Source organism: Caretta caretta, chromosome 18 (genome assembly GCF_965140235.1).
Source record: "Caretta caretta isolate rCarCar2 chromosome 18, rCarCar1.hap1, whole genome shotgun sequence".
NCBI lineage: Eukaryota > Metazoa > Chordata > Testudines > Cheloniidae > Caretta > Caretta caretta.
The window spans coordinates 11,067,360-11,088,679 of NC_134223.1; the positions used below are offsets into that span (position 1 = coordinate 11,067,360).

At 39.9% G+C, this 21,320-nt stretch overlaps 1 protein-coding gene across 8 annotated transcripts in view; it reads right to left on the reverse strand.

Moving 5' to 3' along the window:
• Positions 1–21,320, reverse strand: part of VPS13D (vacuolar protein sorting 13 homolog D) — a 195,532-nt gene that overhangs the window by 109,252 nt on the left and 64,960 nt on the right. For all 8 annotated transcript variants that reach the window (XM_048825360.2, XM_048825358.2, XM_048825355.2 and 5 more), the window contains 8 exons: positions 17,312–17,417; positions 16,633–16,785; positions 15,828–15,963; positions 14,671–14,718; positions 9,096–9,246; positions 7,366–7,576; positions 5,412–5,659; positions 401–592 (listed from right to left, as the gene is read on the reverse strand). In XM_048825360.2, the coding sequence (XP_048681317.2) occupies positions 401–592; positions 5,412–5,659; positions 7,366–7,576; positions 9,096–9,246; positions 14,671–14,718; positions 15,828–15,963; positions 16,633–16,785; positions 17,312–17,417 (1,245 nt within the window). The remainder of the gene's footprint in view (positions 1–400; positions 593–5,411; positions 5,660–7,365; positions 7,577–9,095; positions 9,247–14,670; positions 14,719–15,827; positions 15,964–16,632; positions 16,786–17,311; positions 17,418–21,320) is intronic.

Sequence of the window (21,320 nt, forward strand, 5' to 3'; positions counted from 1 at the left end):
GCCAAGATGGCATTATCACAATACAATTATTGCTTTAGACTTCTGTGACTTGATGAAGGTTCTTGAAGTGTTTGAAAAACAAATTCTAACATTTTATTTTGATGTACACAGAGCCTAACCAAGACTCTAACTTCGGCACCTTACTACATTTAAAAATGCATAAACTACCAAGATTTAAAATCTTCATTGCAGCAACTCAGTCATTTCATGGTTTATGAGATACCTTCACAATGAGAATGGATATTTGCTACTTGATACAGCCTATTTTCTGCAAATTCATTTTCTTTAATCCATTTTCAAAAGTTGTGCATGGCTGCATAGCAAATCAATACTAAACGGCATCCTCACTTCCAGGTGAGTGACGGTCATTAACGGTTATGAAAGGCTAAGTTAAACATACCGGTTTTGTTAATCAGCCAATATGGCGCAGAAATGAATATTTTTAGAGACCCTTCAGCTCGACATACAATCCTTATGGTTAGGTTTAGTTGTCGCTTGTTGACATCGTACAATCGCATTCGGACCATATAGTTTTGTGTCCCAGGAGGAATCAACAGCTCCTTGCATAGTGGAAAGTTTTCCAATGACACGCCTAAAAAACAAACACACACAAAAAAAAACATGTTCTCCTGACTGTTCGGAGAAAGAGTCAAGTCTTCCTGGAATATTTCGTACAGCTTTCTATGATTTTACTTCCTTTTAAAACTACCTGTTTAACTTTTGAACATGAGCTAAGAAGCTACTGTCATCACAGTCCTCAAACTAAATCTCAAAATGATATATATGCCTTGGGCAGGCCCTCTGCATAAGGGCAAATTTCACCTGTTGAGAATATTCTCACAGCTCAGCCAGTGTTGAAAAAAATAATTCTGTCATATCTCACTATCTTCCTTCAATATCAGTATTTCTAACACTCACACGGACGCTACTCAGAGAAGAACTACCTCATACCAGCCTGATGTGCATTAACTATCTGTGTGGATACTGCAGCTGAGCACTGAGAATTCCCTAGTGCACTTTGATCAAAGCACACCACTGAACCTTTCAATGCACAGCCATGAGGTCCACATAGACAGTTAAGGCGGAGCAGGCTAGCATGAGGCAGATATATACCCCAGCTTGCTGTGAACTAAGTTTTTGTACAGCCAAGCCCTCTCAGTACACTAAAATCTGAAACTATCCTAACTTGGAAATTTAACATATTACAAATACAGTGTTACCGTCTTGCGATTTTACTGCGAGTTTTGCAACATTAGGTATTCTTCTTTAAGACCCAGCTCCTGGAATGAAGTGATTTTGTGAGACACTCAGCTTTAATTAAGGGAGGAAGGGGGAGAAATAAGCTTCTAGACCTGATGGTTCTATTGAAAAAAGTCTTACAAATGTGACCCAAGTGTACCATAAAGGCATAGAAACCAGAAAGTAAAGAAAAAGAACCCCAAAATAATTACTTTTTTTTTTAAAAAAACATGATTTTAAAGCCAATTTCCTGATTTTGTGGGCCTGGCTCATCATTTTTGAATGCTTAGGGTTGCCAATACTGCAAATATCAGAAACAGAATGGTTGGGATATGTATGTACATATTGCACTTCACATTACATCTGTCTCTGGTCTTTCACAGCATTTCACAGTTAGCCATGACCAGGCCCCTTCCTGACTGAATTCTGTATAGGATATCTAATAAGAGAGATGCATTTTTCTTTTCAGTTTAGAGTTCAATAAGACAGGTTAAAACTTGAGTGTAGAGAAGGACAATCATATTTTGCTGCAAACACTGGACAAGGAGAAGCTACCGACTCTCATTAAAGAGAAAAGGAGTACTTGTGGCACCTTAGAGACTAACCAATTTATTTGAGCATAAGCTTTCGTGAGCTACAGCTCACTTCATCGGATGCATACTGTGGAAAGTGTAGAAGATCATCTTATATACACACAAAGCATGAAAAAATACCTCCTCCCACCCCACTCTCCTGCTGCTAATAGCTTATCTAAAGTGATCACTCTCCTTACAATGTGTATGACAATCAAGTTGGGCCATTTCCAGCACAAATCCAGGTTCTCTCACCCCCCCACCCCCACACACAAACCCACTCTCCTGCTGACAAAGGAGGTACTGTTGTCATCATGAATAGGTCGGAATATGAACAAGAGGCTGCTCGGCAGCTCTCCAACACCACTTTCTACAAGCCACTACCCTCTGATCCCACTGAGAGTTACCAAAAGAAACTACAGCATTTGCTCAAGAAACTCCCTGAAAAAGCACAAGATCAAATCCGCACAGACACACCCCTGGAACCCTGACCTGGGATATTCTATCTACTACCCAAGATCCATAAACCTGGAAACCCTGGGCGCCCCATCATCTCAGGCATTGGCACCCTGACAGCAGGATTGTCTGGCTACGTAGACTCCCTCCTCAGGCCCTACGCTACCAGCACTCCCAGCTACCTTCGAGACACCACTGACTTCCTGAGGAAACTACAATCCATCGGTGATCTTCCTGATAACACCATCCTGGCCACTATGGATGTAGAAGCCCTCTACACCAACATTCCATACAAAGATGGACTACAAGCCGTCAAGAACACGATCCCCGATAATGTCACAGCTAACCTGGTGGTTGAACTTTGTGACTTTGTCCTTACCCATAACTATTTTACATTTAGGGACAATGTATACCTTCAGATCAGCGGTACTGCTATGGGTACCCGCATGGCCCCACAGTATGCCAACATTTTTATGGCTGATTTAGAACAACGCTTCCTCAGCTCTTGTCCCCTAATGCCCCTACTCTACTTGCGCTATATTGATGACATCTTCATCATCTGGACCCATGGAAAAGAAGCCCTTGAGGAATTCCACCATGATTTCAACAATTTCCATCCCACCATCAACCTCAGCCTGGTCCAGACCACACAAGAGATCCACTTCCTGGACACTACAGTGCTAATAAACGATGGTCACATAAACACCACCCTATACCGGAAACCTATTGACCGTTATTCCTACCTACATGCCTCCAGCTTTCACCCTGACCACACCACACGATCCATCGTCCACAGCCAAGCTCTGCGATACAACCGCATTTGCTCCAACCCCTCAGACAGAGACAAACACCTACAAGATCTCTATCAAGCATTCTTACAACTACAATACCCACCTGCAGAAGTGAAGAAACAGATTGATAGAGCCAGAAGAGTTCCCAGAAGTCACCTACTACAGGACAGGCCTAACAAAGAAAATAACAGAACGCCACTAGCCGTCACCTTCAGCCCCCAACTAAAACCCCTCCAACGCATTATTAAGGATCTACAACCTATCCTGAAGGATGACCCAACACTCTCACAAATCTTGGGAGACAAGCCAGTCCTTGCCTACAGACAGCCCCCCAACCTGAAGCAAATACTCACCAGCAACCACATACCACACAACAGAACCACTAGCCCAGGAACCTATCCTTGCAACAAAGCCCATCTATTCAGGGGACACCATCACAGGGCCTAATCACATCAGCCACACTATCAGAGGCTCGTTTACCTGCACATCCACCAATGTGATATATGCCATCATGTGCCAGCAATGCCCCTCTGCCATGTACATTGGGCAAACTGGACAGTCTCTACGTAAAAGAATAAATGGACACAAATCAGATGTCAAGAATTATAACATTCATAAACCAGTCGGAGAACACTTCAATCTCTCTGGTCACGCGATTACAGACATGAAAGTTGCGATACGACAACAAAAAAACTTCAAATCCAGACTCCAGCGAGAGACTGCTGAATTGAAATTCATTTGCAAATTGGATACAATTAACTTAGGCTTGAATAGAGACTGGGAGTGGCTAAGTCATTATGCAAGGTAACCTATTTCCCCTTGTTTTTTTCCTACCCCCCCACCCCTTCGGACGTTCCTGTTAAACCCTGGATTTGTGCTGGAAATGGCCCACCTTGATTATCATACACATTGTAAGGAGAGTGATCACTTTAGATAAGCTATTAGCAGCAGGAGAGTGGGGTGGGAGGAGGTATTTTTTCATGCTTTGTGTGTATATAAAAAGATCTTCTACACTTTCCACAGTATGCATCCAATGAAGTGAGCTGTAGCTCACGAAAGCTTATGCTCAAATAAATTGGTTAGTCTCTAAGGTGCCACAAGTACTCCTTTTCTTTTTGCGAATACAGACTAACACGGCTGTTACTCTGAAACCTGTCATTAAAGAGACAATTTCTTTCAACTGTAGTATCTCAAGATCAGAGATAAACTTATAGATACATCAAATGAAGTCTACACTGCACCTCTGAAAATATCAGCATCAGTTTCCTCCTACCACCAGTATTTCTCCAAGACCTCCATAGTTTGTTGGCCCGAAACAATTACTTCCACCTTGCAAGACTAATGTGGGGACCAGATGACTCTCTACTAATGCCTCCCCTTTGAGTTTTGTATGCTCTGAAAGTCTTCAAACCCCTACCAGTGAGAGGTACACTAATCATCCCAGCTACTCAAACCCTATCAAATCCTCCTGGAGACAAGTGCCCACAAACTGACATAACCCACTCATTTGACAGAGCCTTTAAGGATGTGTCTACACAGCAACTAGACACCAGTGGCTGGCCCATGCCAGCTGACTTGGTCCTGCTTTGGAGCAGGGGGTTGGACTAGATGACCTCCTGAGGTCCCTTCCAACCCTGATATTCTATGATTCTATGACTTGGGCTTGTGCTGCAGGGCTGTTTCATTGCTGTGCAGCCTTCCAGACTTGGGCTGGAGCCCAGCCTCTGGGACCCTCCCACATCACAGGGTGCTAGAGCCCAGGCTCCAGCCCGATCCTGTAAGTCTACACAGCAATGAAACAGCCCTGCACCCTGAGCCCAAATTGGCTGGCATAGGCCAGCCATGGTTGTCTAACTGCTGTGTAGACATATCCTAACACTCCAGGATGTTGCATGGAGACTACAAGAAAGCCCACAGATGTTTTACACTGTGCTTGATAACACCTAGACTTGTCCATGACAAGATACCATTTTGAATCTCTGACCGAAATTAAACTACACCAACTCAAGCCACTAGAGACTCTTGTTTGCCTCCTTTCTGGCATTATTTTCGCTGCGTATGGGGAACAAAAAAGGGAAGAGGTGAGGGAAAAGGGGAGCAACTCAGATTTCTATCAGACGTTCCGATGATTAATTTTTTTTTCTAAAGGGGGGGATGGGGGGGTGTGTGTGAGTGAGAGAGAGAGAGAGAGATGAACAATTTCATAAATGCTGCAACCCAATGAAAACATCACATTGTATTAAAAAGCTTATTTTTCTTTTTGGTGCCATAGCCGTTTGTATAACAAAACATGCAGTCACTCTGACCTGCTCTTGTAGTAGCCACAAATAATAATACCTCTATAATGCCTTACCAAGCTCAATGTTCTGAGATGTATCCGCTGTGTGCAGTGCTGCCTCCTTGCCAGGTTTTAGTGTCCCGTTAATCGGCATCCCTTTAACATAAAATTCGAGTTCACAAGGTAGCAAGTTACAGATTCCCACAGTTGGCAGGAGATAAATGGCATGCCCAGGCTGTCTGAAAATCTGTTTAGCACGGTCAGAAAATATGTTTGAGGGCATGTAATCTGGATAATTCTCTTTCTTTATAGCCACACAAAACCTATGAAGAAAGACAGATGCGTGTGAAAAAAGAGCAATGGACTGAATGGAATAGCTGTACTTTGGCTTCGTTAGCACTTGAATCTCATGCCACAGTGCAATTTACACGATTCAAAACCCGTACAGCATTTAGAATTAACTCTCCATAATAAACATTTTAAACTTGACTGTAAAATATTCCAAATATTTTGCACTTATATTGACTCATCTGATACTCTCAAAACAGTTTACAAACAATTACACCTCATAACAAATCTGTGAACTACCACACAATTATAGTAGAATCTTCCTTAATCTACAAAATGATTATCCTCACAAAAAAATCCCATTACACTTCTCAACACATACTTAATAGCAAAGTGGTCTCTAAACTACTAAACTTTTACTTTTACAAAATATATTACAGTACATTTACTGGTACGCTATGAAGTATTGATGATTTAAAACTAAATTATACTTGCCAAAATAAATTAAAATTACTCTGTATAATGCAACTGTATTTTTGTTTTTCTTGTCCCCCCTGCTCTAACCACTAGACAATACTGTCTTTTGGGATTTAAATTAGACAATCAAATGAGGAAGTAAAACAACAACACTTCTTCAGGTAACATGTTCTTTGGAGAGGTACTCACATCTTATAAAAATTGTTTAGCATCCTACAGTAATGACCTCAAAACAGTATATATTTTTAAAAAATCTGAACTATAAACCACTAGCTTTATGAAATGATAACTATTCACTAAGCAAAGGTCATTTCCCTCAACTATTTTTTAGGAATGTCATATATAAAGCCTCAAGAGACAAGGTGGGTGATGTAATATCTTTTAGTGGACCAACTTCTGATGATGAGAGAAGCTTTTGAGCCACACAGAGCTCTTCTTTAGGTCTGGGAAAGGCCAAACAAGTTGATGGCATCCCTATCTGTATCAAACTAAGGAATTATGAGATACCATTCAGTGCTCATTACGTGTTGACATGGGAATTAAAACAGAGAGCTTAATGTTTTGGACAACGCACTTGGACCATAAGTAACAATCCTGCACTGGCAGAAGGACAGACTAGGTAACCTAATTCCCATCTCTAATTTCTATTATTTGATTTTATTACATTAAAGGTTAATAGAGTGGTTGTTTTGTAATTTTACACTTTTGCTATATAGGTCAAGAACTGGTATAAGAACCATTTTGGTCGTATGACAGAAACTTTAAAAAGCCTCTAATGCTTTACTGTTTTCTGGTTCCTAAGAAGATTCTGTACCCTTCCGATGTCAGCAAAGAAGAAAGTGTCACAGACAAACTAATGTTAATTTTTGCTTCCTGCTCCTGTAGTGGCTGTTTATCAAAGGAAATTGGGAGAGTGATTTGTGGTTCCCTACCCTTTTACATCCAGCCACAGCTTATGGGATTGGGACGCTCTTCCATCTAGCCATGATGGCAGGGTCTATTTTCTATTTTTAAATACCCTGATGGATATGACCTTATATCCCATCTAATCTTCCTTGTATAAATTACAGAATAGTCACACTTAAACATCTCGTATTATACATAAGGTGTCAAACAAAAACAACACTACAAAGGTTTTATCTCGGAATAATCTCTTTCCCATTCCACTTTAGCTTTTTCTAGCACTACTTACTTTCACATTAATTCACCTATCAATAACTGGTAAGTTATAGCAAAATATTTAGCCTTATAAAGTCTTAATTACCTGAAAAATCGGCTGTTTTCAGACTCCATCGAATGGCACTCTCGTTTGCTGCTACATACCTCTGCTGCCTTCTGCACATTAGTCCAATGAATGGGAGTCTTACAGAAAAAGACTCCCATTCCTTTTGGCCTGGCCTGCAATCGCCAAGATGTAAGGTGTAATGGAATAGCAAAGGAATCCCCTGGCATTACTGCTGGAAGCACTACCGGTTCTGCAACCAAATCACAAAGAAAACACATGCTTCAGGTTGCATCCTTTGGTCAAACTATGAATAATTTCTTCAGTTATAAACTCTGGACAACACATTTAATGAAAGAAGCAGTACATTTCCCATTAGATGTAGTTCATCCGGTCCAAATGCCAAGCTGTTGTTTAAAGTGCCCCTAATAGTGAGTCAAGAAAGTGCTGCTTATAGAACCAGAGGGCTGATTCCAGACAAATTGGGAATGGATTAAAAAAAAAATTATCTGGAGTTCTAACTTTGTTTCTCTGGTTGCCTTAGTTAAAAGTACCATTTTAAGTGGGTGTGGAAAGGAAAGTTACTCATCTATTACTAGAGTTCAAGTAAATTGTCAAAATAGATCCACACTCTTGAATTACGTCTGCACACAACGCCAAAGACCAAAACCCTCTGCCAAATTCTGACTGTTGGAGGACACAAGGACTTCATCTCATCTGTGGCATGTTCTAGACATAGACTCATAAGGAGATGTGGCCCTCTTTCATCCTCATCTCCTCCAATTCACCTAAGCAGCAAATTGAAACTCCCTTTGGTTCCTTCAGTTTAGCTTGTTGACCATTTCCCCCCTAGTTAGGGCTATTTTTTGTCAACGCAAGTAGTGTTGAAATCTGTAAGGTTTCCCCATCCTCCCACCGCCGCTCTTCTCCTCAGTCCCCTCACCCCCGCCAAGAAAAAACAAATTCAGGTGTTTTTCAGAACTTCAGTTCCAGGAATCAAACTTCATTGGGGTAATCAGTTCTTCTGCCATTGTGGTGGATGCAAAAAGATAATCTGGGTTAAAAACTGTTCAAGAGTGTGGGTGCGAGACCACTATATCCCAGTGCATCAGATCTGCAATGAAATACTCCCAAGTACAGAATTCACTTCTTTGCCAGTACTAGTGTTTTCCTTGCTCAGGTGAAAGGTGACTGTCACATAGTGGCAGTTAAAGAAAAAGAAGCAAGCCCTGTCTCATATGACACAAATATACTGTAAAGTCTTTCAAATGCACTTGTTAATAGAACTCGCAAGCTGTTTGTAAGACGATGAAAATCCTAGACGCTGGATAAAGAATCTATTGTAGAAAACAAGCTTATGTAATTTTGACTTAAGGCAAAGAAATAAAAGAAGTCTGACTCTTCTAAACTGAAGATAAGTAAACAAAGCACAATACTTTAAGCATTCCTTTCTTCTGCTTTGAAAGAAGCTGGGGACAGGAATGTCACACTAAACTTGACAATAGCCTAACACAAAATTCTTGTTGTTGCTTGAGATTTCGTACTTTATCCACAGGAAAAATCTCTACATAAGATTTTTTGGGAGGTCTTACTTGCTTTTATACTTTGAATCTTTTGATGGCATCTTCTAGACATTCATTTTTACTGGAGAATAGGACAAGAAAAATTTTGCAACAACCAAAAACTGGGGCCATCATAAATCGTTCTGCCGGATAAGGTTTTTCTCACTGATATGTAGCGGGGCAGCGTAGCGATAGCATTCTGAGACTTACTGTCAGGAGCGGAAGGGCTATCCAGCCTTAATTCCATTGGTGTTTCCAGCCTGTTTTTCACGATCAACGCAGAGCGCACAGTAATCACCTTCCGAGCACTACCTTCCATGGTAACTTCAAATACCACACGAACTGGAGGCAATGAAGAAAACTGCAAAGCCATTTTAAAAGTTTAGGTATCAGAAAATGCAATGATGATAAATAGCAAAGGAACGCCCAAACTTTGCAGTAACTGCAGCTTGCCAGTAACCCAAGGGCCACACCTAATTTACACATTTCATATATTTTTTAAAATACCCATAATTTTGCCTTGTGCTTATATCATGTTTGATAAACATGAGCTCATTATTTGGGCTTCTCAACCTACAGGGAAAAAGGAATGAAAATAAAAACACAAGGAACCCACTAGAAAGGAAGAGCAGATTTGGCCTGCTATAATCATTGCTCTTTATGAACTGCAGCTCCCTATATATGGTAGCAAACAGGAAAATGGCTGCATCCTGGGCATTCCTGAGTTAGAATGTTAAGAGCATTGTTTATGCTAAAGATTTTTATTAGTATGTTTCATGGTTTCAAAAAATTTCAAAACAGCCTGCGATAAATCAAGGTTCTGTTCATTCTCATTTTCCTCAGTGCTTCCCACTCCTTTCACAGTCACTGCCCTTCTGCGTACACAGTCAGAAAAATATCCTCAGATAGCTAGATTAACAAATATTAACACATACATACATACATACACACACACACACAATGCATTATCACAAAATCCTTAGTGACATTATAAACTTTAAAACAATTCATTTTTCCATTCACACTACAGAAACAAAAAAATCCATACTGTATATGGACCCAAAGAAAAATTGCTACAGTAACTATTATTTTAAGAGACTGTGCCCAGAACATGCTGACAATGTTCTTGTATTTGAGAAAGAACGGACAGTCAGTCCAGGATTTTGAACTGCCAAAAACTTTATTAAAACAACGTAGAAAAAACAAATATAACACAATGAAATGTACATAGTTTTGCTGAAACTTGCCAGCAGCACATTCAGCAAGTCTAAGATCATAAGGAAAAACACAGAAGTATTTTGTTTTTTTAAACACAGCCCCAGTTCCGGGTACAAAGTTCACAAGATTTTAAATAAAACTAGACACCTCAACTAAACTCACCATCCAAGGAAAGCAACTCACAATACTAACCTTAGTTATGGAGTTAGCAATTTACTTGAGATTTTCTATTTCAAAATATTATGTCCTTAAAGAAGAATTCTAAAGATTTTGAAAAGAAGTATTAACTAATATAATCTTGCTATCATGTTATAGTATTTTTTATTTATTTCTTTAAGTTTTGCTATTAAATATTTCTGGTGAACTCTGAACTCAGTTAAGGTGAAAGATAAATAGTTCTGCATTTAACCTTGTGCTCCCAGCGTTGCGGACGACAACAGCAGCAGGAGATGAGCAGCAGTGCCAAGATATCTTAGCTTCACCATTTAGGATTGTTGTTTTAAAATTGATTCCATAATAAACAAAAATTCTGGCAGGGAGAAACTAACACTTCTTTTTCCTGGAATTAGTGACTCTGTCCAAGAGTCATTCAATGATAGTGTTTGAGGAGACAGTACTCTTCTATCAAAAATAGAGTTTGTCATTCTGCTACTTGTGCAGATTGATTTTTGATAATCTGGCCAGTGTGGGTTTTTTACCAATGTTCCCTTCTATTGCAGGTAGCTCATATTACTACAATACTGAATACTTCTTGCAATATTTAAATCAAAGGTTTATGCAGTATAGGAGAAGCCTTACTCTTCCTTTCCTAAAATGCCATATTTTAAGCCCCACAGGATACAATCCTCAAAGGAATTAAAGACACGCTCCAAAACTCATTGTAAAGCAAGAGAGAATTTCCACTAATTTCAATGGGCTTTGGATTTTCTATTAAGGTAAATGTATCAACTGGAATTTCCATTCAGTTTGCTTATGCCTCAGTCTTCCCGCATACTTAATTGTGAGCACTAAATATATCAGTTTTTAAAGAGTTTTATGGTGTGAAGATGTGCCCAGAACCAGTGTCCTACTGAGACAGTAAGCTCGGTGGGTTAGGGACCTTTTTGTTATGTGTGCGCAGTACCTAGAACAATCCAAAGTTTAGGTGCTACCACAGTACTAAATAAATAAATAAATAAATAGGTCAGAGTTAGAGAAAGAGTAACGTGTCCTATATAGCAAGCAGCCTTTTCTTCTTATGCTTCCTTTGCATAGGGGCAAACATGTCGAGCAGTGCCAGCTTGTAAAAGATTTTCCTTTTTTAGTTTGGTGCAGATTAGAGTGTCAAAGTAGATGAGAACAGAGCTGAGACAACAAACTGCAATGGTTCCTAAAGCCTTTTCGTGATTAGTGGCAGATCTGGACCAGCCTTCCAAGGGGAGCGGTGGGGCAAAAAGCCTGGCTTTAAGACTGAGCTTGATAAGTTTATGGAGGGGATGATATGAGACTGCGTACAATGGCACGTAGCTGATCTACGACTAGTAGCTGCAACTATCTTCAATGGCTGATGATGGGACACTCGATGGGGCGGGCTCAGAGTTACTACAGAGAATTCTTTCCCATGTGTCTAGCTGGTGAGTCTTGCACACCTGCTCAGGGTCTAACTGATTGCCATATTTGGGGTTGGGAAAGAATTTTCTCCCAGGTCAGATTGTCAGAGACCCTGGGAAGTTTTCGCCTTCCTCTGCCGCATGGGGCCCAGGTCACTTGCAAGTTTAAACTAGTGTAAATTGTGGATTCTCTGAACATGAAGTCTTTAAATCATGATTTGAGGACTTCAGTAACATAGCCAGATGTTAGGGGTCTATTAAACGAGTGAGTAAGTGAGATTCTGTGGCCTGCAATGTGCAGAAGGCCAGACTAGATGATCACGATGGTCCCTTCTGACCTTAAACTCTATGAGTGGTCAGTTCTCAAAAAGATTCACATTAAAACATTCAGAAATTTAAATAAACTACCCACTTACCCATCCCTTCTACCTTTGCAGGTACCATATCAATGCCTATGAATCTATTCCAAGAAAACTCTACCAGATGCGCCCATTATTCTTTTTTCCTCTTAGCTGCTCTAAAAGTCTGCAGATCCTCTTCCATATTTAACAAAGTCAGTGCCAGAGCGAACTAGTTACAGTTCTGGACAGTAACATTTAACAAGTGCTCAGTCATCCTGCAAACTACTGTGGTCTTATTCTCCAAAACCCTTGCACCTTATGTAATTATTTACATCTGGGATAGAATGACTAGTGGTATTAAGTGTTAACATTCTGATTTGGTAGGATTTTATATTCACCTCATAAATGTGTAACTGATGACCCAAGGCAGCAGAGAGTGAGGTCTATGGTGTCTCCCTATTAAAGTGCACACCCTTAAGAAATAACATCTGGAGGATGAGGTAGCATTGAGCATAGTCAGAACAAAGCAGCAAACAAGAGGACACAGGGATATCTGCATTGAAAGAAAGGAGAATATTTCTGGGTCAAAAAGGAAAGTGAAAGAGGAAGAAGGCTGAAAGGAACAGGATCAACAGGATACGAAACCGGAATCAAAGAAGGGGAAAACCTAGACAAGAGCGCCAAACGAAGCCTGGACTCATTTCACATATACACAAAGGCGTATATTGCCTGGGTTTCTTGAGACCTGTTTGAAATATTGAAGTGATGTTCAAGATGCTCCCTAACCCACAAAAATGCTATTTTACTAACTTAGTGGACTCTGCCAACATGAAAAAGGATGTAAGTTAAAGTTATACAAACAGCTATACACACTTGTGGAATGTGGGAGAGCTGATGTTGGTGACTCTCCATTTGAATGTTGAAGAACGATGAACAGCTTTGTTTGGTCTCCTGAATTATTACGAGATAACTATTATTGCTGTGCAGAACCCCTAATCCTTCAGAAATAGAATTATTTATAAATAATCTAGTGTGCAAACAGATTAGTTCCACCCAGCGTTGGATGAGATGACAGAGAAGTAGCAATGTTTAGTGCTCTTGCAAAATTAGTTTGAAATGAGGTAAGTCACAGAGAAGAGTAAGGGTCATTGGTGTTATGAAAGGTGTCCTGCAAGGAGGAAATAAGTTGTTATTCCTTGGTGATCTCTTATTTTTGAGGCAGAATGGAAAAAACCAACAACTTTCCTTGCAAAGGAAATAATGGAAGTAACCATACAATAGGTTCAAGGAAATAGGAGTGATTGAATCAGATATCAAATACATTGTACTCCTGGGGGAATTCTGTGTCACTGCATGCGCACAGAATTCATGTTCCCCCCAGACATCTTTGCTTCTCTGAAGAAAATGATGGGGAAGCAAAGGAAGCCGCAAGAGTGGTCATGTGCCAGAGCAGCCTGGGTGAGGGAGGGTGCTGCTCAGGCTAGCTGACTCTGCAGCTGGACACTGCCTCCTGGGTCCTAGTGCCGGTTTTCCTCCCCTTTTGTGTGTGCTGGGAGCCATCCTGTTTTCTGTACAATGGTGAGTGCCAGAGCTAACAGGGTGGAGTGCGGGAAGAGGCAGTGGGGAAGGGAAAGGGGATGGGATTGGACAAGGGGATGTGGGAGTGATGGGACAGGGGAAGTGAAGGGTAGGGGAATGTGGGGGTGGGGGGAAGCAGGATCCTTACATGCAGCATCCCCTCAACAATAGTTGCAGCTGGGGTACCCCTGTTAAGCAGACACATTGAACCCCTACCCTGATCAGCCCACCCCGCACCCAGACCCTCATCCCACTGAGATTCAAATCAGCTGCACCCATACCCCTAACCTACCAAGCCCCACTCCCCCAGCACCTGAACCCCACGCTGAGCCCTTCACTCTCAGACCCCCCTGCCGAGCCCCATCCTTCCACACCCAGATGACACCCCCCCACAAGTCCTAACCAACTTCACCTGCCCCCCCCACCCCATTTCCACTGCACCCAGAACCTCCCCCCGAAACGAGCATCTATGCATCCAGATCCCCCTGCACCTGGACCCCTCACTGAGTACCCTGCACCCAAACTGCCCTACACAGAACCCTCTCATCCCACACTTGGATCCCCCCACACTAAGTCCCTCCATACTTGGATCCTGCTGGTCTGAGCCTACCTGCCCACATCTAGTTCAGAGGGGCAAGGCCCCGGGTGTTTCTGGGGCAAGCTCGGCCCTTGCGCTGTGTCAGGGTTGGGTGCAGCCTCACCACAAATCCCTGTCCCCGGGGAAGAATGGGGGTGGGACGGTGGGCTGCAGGGTGATCTCCCACCTCCATGCAGCCAGTGGCCTTTGCTCCCCATTGCCATGCTGGGCCTCCACATTTATTTACTGACAAATAAAATGTGCAGAATTTTAAAATATTGTGCGCAGAATTTTTTTTTTTTTTTTGGAATTCCCTCAGGAGTAACACTGTGACTTCCATAATCAGATAATCATTATTGCATGGGTACAATTTGTACCAAGTCTGTCAAACTGTTTGTAAAGAGAGAATAATAATCACTCCATTCATAGAATTATTCTACTTTAACACAGGTCTAAAGGAACAATGAAAAAAATGTACTCACATAGACGTGGGGATGTATTATATTTGTTCTGCTGATAGGGCTACCAACCTAGACAAGAATAAAGTAAAATTTACCAATCAGAGCACATTGTAAACTGCTAATGTCCCTTCTAAAGTACCTCATTGCTTTGTGAGAAGCAAAGTTAAACTATAGTCAATAGACTTCCTGATGCTCTCCATGGCTCTGGAGAGGGGTCAGGAAGATTAGTTCCAAAAAGTAAAATGTGATTGTTTCCTGTAGTTTGTAGTTCTGTTGTTTTGTAACAAAGAAGAAAGGGGAGTTACTGGAAAATGTGTCAGTATTAGAGATATATGCAAAGTAATTTCTACCACAGAGTAGGGAACCACATCATCTTCCTGACATAAGCAAAAATAGATCTTAAAATATATATGGCAAGGAAATTGAGATACTATGCTTGCTATAATATGCAACTGTCAGGACTACTGAAAATATTTAACGTTCCTCCACCCCCAAAACCCCTGCTGAATAGTGATTTGCCCTTTGAATAATTTTGTAAATTTAGAGCCAAGTCCTGCCTAACGCCAAGAGACCAACAACTTTTAATTTCCCTAGGGGTGCTGCAACTTGCAGCCTGGAGACCTTCAGTTTCATTATCTACTCCTTACGCCTAGAGGCTTGCTTTGTCTTTAGGCCCCACCATGAATGCAAGCCTGTGGGCTGGCCCAATTAAATTTTTTCATTCACAAAACAGATTTTTGCAAAGCACCACCACCCCAGAATTATATAACACTATCAATATAGTTTATTTTCAATTAATTAACCACGGAAGGCAGACCTAATAAGCCTGAAATAGAGGACTAGGACATAGAAACAATGTTGGTGGGATGCAGAATTTTAATCAATGGATCCGTGACACCTTTACTAATGCAATTATTTCTGTCATTCTAAGCTCCGATTCTCTGTTGAGCACAGACTAACTTTGAAGACTACAGAATGTATGTTATTTTTGCAATGTGTAATACTGTCAGCTGGTAACTGACCCAAGATCACTAAAGACTCATTTTGAGCTGACTGAAGAGAAAGAAGGTTGTATCAGTGAACAGTCACTGCTTTAGAAATAAAATTCTGAAGAAAAGACGACCCAAGTAAACTCTGTGAAAAGATACAATTGAAATATACTCAGAATCAGAACTTACAGTAGAAGATGATGTGTTCTTGTCAGGTGCTGCATATCGGAAAAAGGTTCCAACTTTGTCTACCGACACTGGACTGACTTGTTCCCATCCACTTACTCTCACTTGCAGCTGATGAATTCTTAGATCATGTGTGTGCCTGTCAGTTCAGTTAAAGTCAAATTATCATTAAGGCATCATCTCACAAAGGAAAGCCAAGACAATAATTAGAACCAATATATGTTTGGATTTATCTGTTGTTTTAAGAGAAGATTAATTCTTGACTATTCAAATGTAAAAAGACAGTTTTCTATTCCAAGGATTTAAAAATGTGCTTTTAATTTAAGAGCCAATTATCCAATGTCAACTGATACAAACTACACAAATAAAACTATAGCCCATATGCAGTACATGCAAAACAAAAAATAAACTTGTTAAATATTTGTTAGTATCCTCTGATTTTAAATTCAACTGCTAACCAACATATATTCTTCAGAGTGCACAGACACTCAGTCAAGCAAACTGACAATTTTTTTCCCCACAAATTTCTCTAGAAATACAGGAAACTCCACTTTTACAAAATTAAAATGAGAAAAACCATTCATACACAACTCCCATCGACATCCACGCTTGTCTAATGGCGGAATTTAGCCACAGATGATATATATTTTCAAGTATGTAAAAACCAAGGAAAGATTAAAAAATGTCCAAATATTTAAAAAAAAAAAAAAAAGTCTACTGGACAGCATTCCAAAAAGTATGTTCCCATGAATGTGTATATAAATGTGTGAATAAATTCCAAAGGAAAACTGATGGTTTTCTCCTTCACCTGTGTCTTAGTTTCCCTCTGGCTTCAAATTCGAATGGAATCTCCTCACTAGTGAGAACTTCTCGCCACTCACTGACATTGGGTGCATCATCAAGAAATGTTCCATTTTCCTCAGGAACAACACCCGGACTCCCACTATGAGATAGCGCTGCACTGTAATCAGAATCACACCAGACTAAGACTTCTATGGTATAAGTTAAGTTGTTGTTCTTAATTTGTACATATTCCTCAACAAAAAGGCAACTTAGCATCACAATATGGTAAAACCTGTCTTATGAGAGAAAACTAAGGGCTCTGCCAAAATAAATAAATAAATAAATAAAAAGAATTGTCTCATGGAGATGGTCTTTAAAAGGTTTAAAAAGAAAATCAAACATTGTACTGGCAACCTTGAGAATGCTTCAAAGTGATTAAAGGGTCATCAGGATTAGAGATTTTAGCTTTTGTTAAAAAATTTAGATCCAATATGAATGAAAGTTTTTTTTTTTTTTAAAAATTTATTGCAAATGTCACTATGTTTCCTCTTGGCTTTATTTTAAAAAATTTTGAATTAAAAAAAAAAATAGTTGCCAGGAAGGGCAAGATACATCAATAGAAAACAAATCCACTTTCCCACAGCACCTGCATCACAGAAAGGCATGACAAATATTATTAGAATGACACCGTAACAGTTCTTTACCGGGTAGGGGTAGTAGTTAGGGTAGCAAACCATAGAGTGCATCCGGTGTGATTCCGCAACGCAAATGGTACAAACGGCTGTCTGCGTTTTGGGGTCTTCATTTCAGCTATAAAAGAATAAAAGAGGGCTTTATTAAATGTATCTCACAGAAACATGTTAGGTACTGACACAACTTGGTGGAGATGCCACAGTTATAATAAATCAAAGTCTAGAGAACCAACCCTGGCACAAAGTGAAAGAGAAAAAAAATAGAAATATATAGCATAAGAGAGATATAAAAGCATTTTTACACACACCCCCACACCCACCCCTCCACTCCCTTGTGTCAAACTGTCAGCACTGGAAACTGAAGTCCTATATTCACAGCACAGGTATACAGTAAGCAAAGGAAGCTTTCCCCACACGGTCTCACCAATCTGCACCAACCCCATATCAGAGGCTCTCCCTTTAGGAATCAAAAGTCAGTTCATTCACCACATTCATTCATTCTTTTGGTGCCTCTACCACGACTGTCAAACAAGTATCTCCACAGTGGCGGTGATTATTATGTTGACAGCTGACCAACTAGGAACTGGACTGAGATCACCAATACATTTCATATATGGCCAAACACTCATGAGATGGTAACCACATACAGTTACTACTAACCTGGGTTGGATTTAAGCCATCAACTAAAGAAGAAAAGCTCTGCATTACTCACTACAGACCACTGAGCCATCCAGTACCCTCTTAAAAGTTATTTTTTAATCATTAACAATGACAGCAAGACAGAAATATGTTGTCTGCACAACTTAAGGTCATTTTAGATCATAAAGTAAACAAATACAAACTCAACCTGAATGTGTCCAAAGAAAAAAAAAGGAACTGTTAAAATGTAGAACTGAAGGCTACAAAAACATTAAATAATGAACTTCATCTATCATATTTGACCTTTTTCATGTAATAAAGAGTGTGTATGTTATGAATGTTTTATTAACAAGAGCAGATTCTACCCTGCTATTTTCTATTACATTGCATTCTGTCAGTTAAGGCTATTGTCATAATAGGATATTGGTTCTGACTGACAAAAACAAAATAGTCAACTTCAAAGATTTTTTTTTTTTTAAATAAAGTGGGGGCTCACTAGATTTAATCATTAGGAAAACATCACTAGAACAAAATGGTTTTAAAAAATATAAAGGAATGAAGCCTAACATATTGCTCAGCATACATTTTTCTAAAATGTGAAAGTCAGAAAAAGAGCCCAATATTTTAACTATTGCCTTTCTGTGCCCTCCAGCGGTGAATGGATTCATGAAAAGGCGGCATAGAAATTAAATATTATAATAGACAATCATTTATCTATTTTCAAATACAAATTATTGTTTCTAATGGTTAATCGTTGCCTTTACTTTAAGATGAAAATCCATATAAATACAGGTACTTCCATAATTCAGTATTTCTCATATTCTGAGGACTTATTCTCCCACCACAACATACAGGCAGTAGTTACTGAGTTCAGCAGGAGTTATTTGTATCCTGAAGCAGGTCTCTAGTTTTCTGTACCTACTGGGGCAGATCCTCAGCGGGTGTAACTTGTCATAGCTCCTAATGAAGCTACCAACAGTAAAAACTGTACAACAGTCTAGGTCTAAAAAATATAATACAGCACCTTAATATGTCTTTCTTCATACACATACCCACAAGTTCCAAAACAGTCCATTCTTTAATATGTTACTGAACATCAGATTCAACTTTATTCCAAACAGTGAATGAAAAAGGATATCTATATTCTTAACAAGTTTTGTTATGACTTAATGGTGACTCCACAGAAATTGATGGCAAAATTTCTAGTACTTTCAAAGACAGGAAGATCAAGTTCTTCCAGATCAAAATTTTGTCTTCTGCCAATCACGGATTCGCAATCATCTTTCGACAATGGGCTAGATTTAGTAAAATACTGTATAGCTGCCTCCAGTTATATAGGATTACAGAGCAGAAGAAAAACTTTTAATCCGGCACTTAATCAGTTGTTGATTTATATTTTCAAGAGCAATTACAAAACAAATTTTTGGATTGTGTCAATTTTATGGTATGATGATTTTCAAAATAAAACATGCTGTACGGATTGCAACTTCTCAGACTGCTGATTTAAAATATAAGAAATGGGAAATAAGGATTTTTTTGTACAAGTTATTTTCTTTTGTTTCAACTCTCATTAAAATCGATTGTAAAAGTGTAAAATACAGTAATTTAGCCTTACAGTAATCAAATTTTTGATGAACACAGAAGTTCTTACTTAGGCAAGGTTTTTACTTTTACATTCAATCATAGAATATCAGGGTTGGAAGGGACCTCAGGAGGTCATCTAGTCCAACCCCCTGCTCAAAGCAGGATCAATCCCCAACTAAATCATCCCAGCCAGGGCTTTGTCAAGCCTGACCTTAAAAATATCTAAGGAAGGAGATTCCACCACCTCCCTAGGCAACGCATTCCAGTGTTTCACCACCCTCCTGGTGAAAAAGTTTTTCCTATATCCAACCAAAACCTCCCGCACTGCAACTTGAGACCATTACTCCTCGTTCTGTCATCTGCTACCACTGAGAACAGCCTAGAGCCATCCTCTTTGGAACCCTCTTTCAGGTAGTGAAAGCAGCTATCAAATCCCCCCTCATTCTTCTCTTCTGCAGACTAAACAATCCCAGTTCCCTCAGCCTCTCCTCATAAGTCATGTGTTCCAGTCCCCTAATAATTTTTGTTGCCCTCCGCTGGACTCTTTCCAATTTTTCCACATCCTTCTTGTAGCGTGGGGCCCAAAACTAGACACAGTACTCCAGATGAGGCCTCACCAATGTCGAATGGGGGGAACAATCACGTCCCTTGATCTGCTGGCAATGCCCCTACTTATACAGCCCAAAATGCCATTGGCCTTCTTGGCAACAAGAGCACATTGGTGACTCATATCCAGCTTCTCGTCCACTGCAACCCCTAGGTCCTTCTCTGCAGAACTGCTGCATAGCCATTCGGTCCCTAGTCTGTAGCGGTGCATGGGATTCTTCCGTCTAAGTGCAGGACTCTGCACTTGTCCTTGTTGAACCTCATCAGATTTCTTTTGGCCCAATCCTCCAATTTGTCTAGGGCCCTCTGTATCCTATCCCTACCCTCCAGCGTATCCACCTCTCCTCCCAGTTTAGTGTCATCTGCAAACTTGCTGAGGGTGCAATCCACACCATCCTCCAGATCATTAATGAAGACATTGAACAAAACCAGCCAATACAATATACAGTATACAATATACTGATTGTATCTGTGTGCATATCATTTTAGTACAAAAACTCATTAAAGGGTATAAGCAAACTACCTGACTTCTCAAAAAATTAAATCCCCATATAGCTCTTATATTTTAAGCTTGTTTTTGATTCTATGAATTATCTGTGCACCAAAAGTAAAACATTTATGAAGTGCGATATAAAGAGACTTCAAATGTAGTTTTATTTCAGGCTTTTTCCCCAACCATTTGTTGACCTTTTTACATGGGAAATGACGTACGTCAAACTTATTTACTTTTCCATAATGACTCAAATTGAAAATAACCTGTTATTTTAAATAGGAAAACTTTGTCAAAAAGACAGTAGAAGTTAAACATATAGCACATAAATTAATATTTCATTTATTAAAAATGTTTTACTTTCTGATGTTCATTGAAAACAGATAAATATGCTTTTCAAATCATCCAATTTTTAATAATCTGTTGAATACTCCTGCTGTAATCAGTGTATTAGATCTTGGCATTTAAGTATTTACAGCACTTTATCTATACACTGAGGAATTTCTACCAAACTTCAACCCTATTGCCTAGGAAATCGACTCAGAGCAGGATATGATTCCGCTTTCATTCCCTCGAGGAGATAGCTTTCCTAGATAGGACTAGCTGCTCCACTTCCTTCCCTGCTGACAGATCCAGAAATATAAGAAATGGGAAATACTGGGGTAGACAGGGTGCACGACAGGAATGAACAACTCATATGTA